The sequence below is a fragment of the Rhincodon typus genome, unplaced genomic scaffold (assembly GCF_021869965.1).
Source record: "Rhincodon typus isolate 14 unplaced genomic scaffold, sRhiTyp1.1 hic_rhity00011974, whole genome shotgun sequence".
Lineage (NCBI taxonomy): Eukaryota > Metazoa > Chordata > Chondrichthyes > Orectolobiformes > Rhincodontidae > Rhincodon > Rhincodon typus.
The window spans coordinates 1-6,883 of record NW_025977612.1 but is presented as its reverse complement, the minus strand read 5'-3'; the positions used below and the strand labels follow the sequence as shown (position 1 = coordinate 6,883).

Genomic DNA, 6,883 nt, shown 5'->3' with positions numbered 1-6,883 from the left:
CGAGTGGCCTCCCCCTTCCCGCCCCTCTCTCTCTCTCCCTCCCCGCCCCCCCCCCCCCCCCCCCCCCCCCCCCCCAAACCTCTGTCTCCTCCATCCCCAGAACACTATCCTCTCCTGCCAGGACCAGTGCTTTGTAGGAGACCAGGGCTATGAGTACTCTTCTTCAGTGGCGACGTCAGCCAGTGTTGACATTTCCATGGAAACCTGGTACTCTCAGTGGCCGGGCGGTATCCTGGACAACAGCAGAAGCAGCCAGCGAGAAACCCAGCCACAAGGTAAGAGGCACAGGCGTGGGCCAGGGAGGCAGCTCCAGGCCTGGGGCGGTGGGGAGCAGCTTGGCCTGGTCACCCCGGTTCATGTCCCTGGTGCAGTGACAGAGCGTTTCTGGCAAACCCCAGGTTACTGTGCTCCGGTTAAATAAAGCCCAGCAAACAGTGCCGTTCGCTCAATGCTGGAGCTCAGCTTTTCTATAGTTTTTTTGATTTGCTGGATGGCTTGTTTTACACACCCACACTGTTACCTCGACCTTTGTCTCGCTTCCCCTGAAACCCGCCCTCCAGAAATGAGCCGAGCTAAACATTAAACCAGGAAGCGGCGTGAGGAGCGTGCACAGCCCCGAGTCGGCCCGTCCCTGGGCTCCGGGGAAGCCGGACCCTCTCTATCAGCAAAGGGGTCCGGAGCTGGCCTGTGGCTGGGAGAAACTGGAGTCAATGTCTTTGGCTTCCACTTTCCAATCCACAATCCCTGACATTTACAAAATCAAACAAATATCCAACTTATTACAATAAACACGAAAAAAACAACTAAGATGTGAAGTAAACATTACTAGTTTGTATAGTCTGGCTCTCAACAGTTTGGGAGAGTCTGTTTAGCTTTTACGACCACAACACATAGAGTCGGCATTAAGCCATTCGGCCCATCCAGTCTGCTTCACCATTCCATCATGGTTGATGTGTTTCCCAGTCTCAGTCTCCTGCCAACTCCCGTAATCCATGATTCCTGACTAATCAAAACCCATCAATCACGCTCTGTTAAAGACACTCCATGACTTGGACTCCACAGCCTTCTGTGGCAGTGAGTTCGGGTCTAGGCATGAAACGTCAGCTTTCCTGCTCCTATGATGCTGCTTGGCCTGCTGTGTTCATCCAGCTCTACACCGTGTTATCTCAGTTCCACAGAGGTGCCCAGCAATATGGGAGAGTCTGGCAAGACTGGTACTACTGATGTGGGGCAATTTGTATAACTCAGTGATTTGGCATCACTCAATGACTTACTTCTATTTCTCAATAGACTACTTCCTGGAATATGATACAAGTGTCCAAGATGACTTCAGGTGGACAGGCCACTTATCATCTCAGCTTTATAAAAATAAACAGGTATTTTGTTGCTTCAATTGTTATCCTTAGCGATTCAGTTAATCTTCTTGACCAATGCTTACAAATCTAATAATTATTGAGCAATGAGAATCAATGACTTGATTTCCTTGCACTATCCTGGGCCAAGAACATAGAATGACTCCCCAGGTTGTTCCACCATTCAATTAGATAATGGCCGATCTGCATCTCAACTCCAGTTACCTACCCAAGAAATAGAAAACATTTCTAGAATCTTTCCTAAAGCTTTGAATTGCTTAGCCTATTGCTTCTTTGAAAAGAGAATTGGATTGTTATCTGAAAGAAAATGCCATCCCAAGGCTACAGGGAATGAGTGAGGGGCTTGGATTGGATGAGTTGTATTTGTTGAGAATTGGAACACGCATAATGGGCTGAATGGCTTCCATCTGCTGTAACCATTCTATACTTCTATGGACTAGGGTGAAGGCTGCCTTAATTGGAAGGCTCCTACTAACCAATTGGAATACTTCAAGAACACAGCACCACTCCAAACTTCAGAGCTTTACATTTGATTTTTCATATTCCATTTTACATTTTTGCACAGATTACATATATTAATACAGCACAGCTAGAGGCTATTCTGTCTAGACCACATGCGCTGGATCTTTGGTGGATCTATCCAGATAATCTCAATCCATTTGGTGCTTTTCACAGAGTAAACAAAATATCCTTATCTCTCCCTGGGATTCTTTTGTCAATTATCTTTGGAACTTAGCAATGGGGGAGGCCATTCAATATCTCAAATCTAGACTGCTATTCATAATTGAGATCATCACTGATCTGCCATCTAATCTATATACCCATCAAAGGGAGGCAATGGCATAGTGTTAATGGCACTGGACCAGTCATCCAGAAACTCTGGCTAAGGTTCTGGGGTCGTGGGTTCAAATCCCACAATTGGCAGATGGTGAAATTTGGATTTAAAAGAAAATGGAATTGATCTGGGTAACAAATGTTGGCCTAGCCAGGAAGACCCAAATCCCATGAGTGAATAAAAGGGTTCCATGCCTCATATCCCTTATTAGATTTTTGCTATCAAACTGTATCAGTTCTGTTCTACTGAAGAATAATCATATTGGACTCAAAACATTAGCTAAATTTCCCTTTATACAAATGCTGCTAAAACTGCTGTGTTTCTCCAGCACTTCATTTTTATTTAAGATGTTGTTAGTCGTAACGGGATGAGGGCATCATGGCCTAGGCAGCTTTTATTGCCCATCCCTATTTGCCCAGGGGGCAGTTGAGTCAACCACATTACTGTGGGTCTGGAGTCACATGCAGGCCAAACCAGATAAGGATGGCAGCTTCCTACCCTAAAGGACATTAGTGAGCCAGATGGGTTTTTCTGACCATTGACAATGGATTCATGGTCATCACTAGATTCTTTTAATTCCAAATATTTTATTGAATTCACATTCCACCATCTGCCATGGTGGGATTCGAACCCAGGTCCCCAGAACATTATCGGGGACATTGCAGAAGGTGTCCTTGTGGTATTATTTTAATTTTATGAAAATCTATCAGTCTCTGTTTTATAATAACAATTGAGTGATCACCAAATGCTGTTTGTGGAAGGCAGTTCCAAACTTTGACCTCCCTTTGAAAAAACAGCTGTGTTCTCTCATAACAGCCCCTCCAGCCAGTGGAAGCAATATCTCCATTTAATTATATTAGCCCCTCAAAATTTTTAACACCTCAAATAAATCTTAACCTTATTGCTCTGAGGACAATCCCATGTTATACTTCTTATTACCACTGGCCTGCAATCAGGGAAAACTAGTCTTTAAAGTGGAAAGTCTCGAGCTGCTGAGGTCATGTCTGGGTGTACAAGAAGATGATTGAGGATATCGAAGAACAATTACCGCACCCCCAAGACATTGTAGACAGAGTTCCCAAAGATAAGGTCCTTGGCCAAGCTGCTATCATTATTCTTAAATGATCCACATTCAAGAGAAAGATAGGGCACATTTTGGGCACCTTGCAACAGCAAATTTGTTTGTAATATAAAGTCTCTGGTAACTATTCCCACAGCTTCAGGACACTCTTGAACAAAAGGAGGAAGAACTTGCTAGACTCCATGAAGAAAATAGCAAGCTGAGAGAATACCTGAACTCCACTTATGTCAAATCCTTGGAGGACAAGGCCAGGGTATGTGGTTGTCAAAATGCATCCATGCTTCTGTGTGCCAAACCAGATACCCCTAAATATAAGACAATATTAATTTTTGGTGATTTATTTATGTTCACCCACAATTTATCAGCGCTGGGGCTTAGTGTTGGTAAAAAATATTCCCAGATCACCTGCAGAGTGGATTGAATATGGAATAAAGTCTTCTCTACAATGTCCTATCAAACACTCCCAGGGCAGTTACAGAACAAGAACACTATTGTGCTAATGTGAAACTTTAACCTTCCTGATCTTGGCATCTTGGTCATCTGATTTTTAATGAATCTAATAAACCTGATTGGGGTAGTTCAATGTTGTGGGTTCCAATTCATTAGGGATTGGGTTGTGACTGTTCCAAACATACCTTACTGTTATTAGCAGCGAATGTACTTTAGTGTCGGCTGTGCCTCACTATTGAGCACTCTTGACTTGAGGCCAGAAGGTTGTGGGTTCAAGTACCACTTGAGGGCGTTGCCAAATTAACAACTTCAATAGCATATTGAAGGAGAATATGCTGCACTGTCCATGGTGCTGTCTTTTGGATGGGTTGTTAAACGAAGGCCCCATCTGTCCTCTTGGCTAGATGTAAAAAAAACACCTAAGAGGAATTTTGTAGAAGACCATAGTGTCCTGACCAATATTCATCCTTGAATCAATTATCTGGTCATTTTTATATTGCTGTCTGTGGAAGTTGTTGTGTATAAGTTAGGTTCCCCATTTCCTATATTGTAGCCCTTTGAAATCTCTCCTTTTGCTGGCAAAACGCAAGCAGACTTTAAGATTCTAAAAGTCATCTTTTTCTTCAAAGTTGCAAAAAAAAAACTTGCCTTGTTTTCATTTTAACAGAAATTATTGATTCAGAATGGGCAAAAGAATGGAGGGATCTTCAAATGTAAGAAGCGCCTGTTTCAGAAGCAGGAGGAGGCTGGAGATTTCTTTGCAGAGAAACCAGCAGCAGAGAGCCTCCCAAAGAGAGGACGAGGAAACCCAACCTGTAAAAATGGAAGTAGCAGCCATAATGCCCAAGATGACCATGGTACTCCCTATGTCGAAAACTGGGTGCTCAAGACTTTAGGATTAAAAGATGCCAACACTATTGATGACAGTTCTTCAGCTAACTACAGTGCCATTATTTCTGAGACATTGGTTGATTACAACAGTGATCAACTGAAGGTGACCGAGTACAGCACGGACTATGCAACGCCAGCAGGTTACGGCCAGGATCCTACAGTCCTGGAGAATTTCCTTGCCAGTTCCTGTCCACTGAACACTTCCTGCACAAGCGAGCTCTCTTCCTGCCCCTATTATTCGGCACCCTCTCGCCCGATCCATGCACTTTACCAGCCTGCAGCAACGCCGTTCCAGGCATGCAAGACGGCCCCAAACAAAACGGACGTGGCCTTCTCCACCTCGCTCAATCCTCACCGTAATGTGAAGACGCACACCTTCTGCCAAGGCCAGGCCTTTGTACAGCGTGATGGGGAGGGAGGTTGGAGGTTTACCTGGGTCCCCAGCCAGGCAGATTGACCAATCCTGCTGCCACTGCTACAGACTGTTTACAAAACACACGAGTTCCCTGCACTTGAAATACTCATGAAGGATATCAACAGCTTTGCACAAATTACCAACCAGTCTTGAATTTGTCTCTTTTTTTAATCTGAGAACATGACTCTTAACCTTAGAATTAGGATAGTGTAACTTTCCATTGTTCTGAGTGAGTTTAGAGACACTAATTTTTTTTTCTTCTTCTGAGAACGTGTTGTGATTCATTTGGGACGAAGATAAAGGAAGCACTTAGTGTCCTATAACCTTGTCAGCACGTTTTCACATTGTGAGTTGCTTCTGGAGTCCAATGAGGGCAAATGGATGAGGGAGATTCCAGGCACATCAGTGTGGATCAATGACCAGCTGAACTGTCTTCTCTAAAATAGTGTTTTTTCGAAGGAGACCTGTTAACTGTTAGCAAGGAGATTGAAGAGGAGAAGCTGGGTGTTCTCGCAAATGATGACCCTTGACCCTTGAACATCTACCTGAAAGGGCAGATGTGACCATAGTTCAAGGACATTCAAGTAACTGAAATATCGGAACATTTCCTTCAAGGGAACAAATACCTCAAATGTTGTGTGGATTGGAATTATTTGGATTATGATCTTATGGTCAAGCTTGCCTCAGTTGTTTGGTTCCATTTTCCTGTTCATGCAGAATAGGACACAGGTGTCAAACGTTTGCCTCTGTTGGTACAAACACTGACACAATGCAGTCTAAACTGCCTCTGAGTGATAAACCATTACTGTCTAACCTATGCCACTTTTCTCAGTAGAGTCCAGTGATCAATAAGGCACAAAAATCTTAAGGGAAAAATATTGAACATCATCGAAAATTAAGGGATGAAAATTGCTTGAAGTTATTCTGATCACCGGCATCAATGATCATTTAAATTTAGACCTATGTTCTGAAACAAGTGCAACAGTTTTCAACAATGGTGATCTTTCCAAAAATTCATGGTCATAGTTTTGATTGAAGCCTTCATTTTTCAAGCTGTTTTGGGCCCTAACACAGATTGTTGCTATTCTGGAAACCTGTGTGACTGGTGATATCTTGTTGTGTTGTGTTATATTGTATTGTATCATAGAATTTGGAGCACAGATTCAGGCCATTTAGTCCAACAGGTCCATACTCCATATGAGCCTCATCCTATTTGACACCATTTCACCCCATCAGCATATCTAGAACTAGTGGTCACTGTTTCAAAATATGTTGTCGTCCATTTAAAAGAGAGAATAGTTTTTTTTTCCTCAGTGCCATGAGTCTTTGGAACTCAAAAGACAGTGCAGCTAGAGTCCTTGAATACTTTCAAATTAGAAGTAGGTTGATCTTCAAGGAAGGTAGTGAAAGGTGGGAATGTGGAGTAATTGGATCAACCATGATTTTATTGAATGGTGGAACAGGCTCGAGGAGGCAAGTGGCCTTCACCTGCTCCTAATTTATATGCTCGTGTGTTCATATATCCTGTTCCTTTGTCTTTTGAGTTTATCCAGCTTTGGCTCAAACATATCCATAACATTTGCCTCAATCACTCCCTGTGATCATCAGTTCCCTTTGGATGGGGGTTGCTCCTGTATGGTTCACTGAATTAGTTAATCAGGAATGCTTCGATAATACCTAGTTGTGGTCTGTCCCACAAGAAAGATTTTCACCATGTCTACCCTCTCAAATCCCTTTTTTTAAAAAATAATCACTGATGCATAACTCCTTTTTTTAGAGAAAGAGAAACTCCACTTTATTAGTGATAACAAGGTATAGAGCCGGATGAACACAGCAGG

General features: G+C 43.1%; 1 protein-coding gene across 1 annotated transcript; it reads left to right on the top strand.

Annotated features, from left to right (window-relative positions):
* Positions 1-100: 100 nt before the first annotated feature.
* gmnc (geminin coiled-coil domain containing) lies at positions 101-6,804 on the top strand (the record flags this gene model as incomplete). Its single annotated transcript, XM_048594625.1, has 4 exons — positions 101-275; positions 1,291-1,376; positions 3,426-3,542; positions 4,407-6,804. Coding segments are annotated over 4 exons (1,059 nt in total), but the record flags the coding sequence as incomplete, so codon positions are not given.
* Between the last annotated feature and the right edge of the window lie 79 nt (positions 6,805-6,883).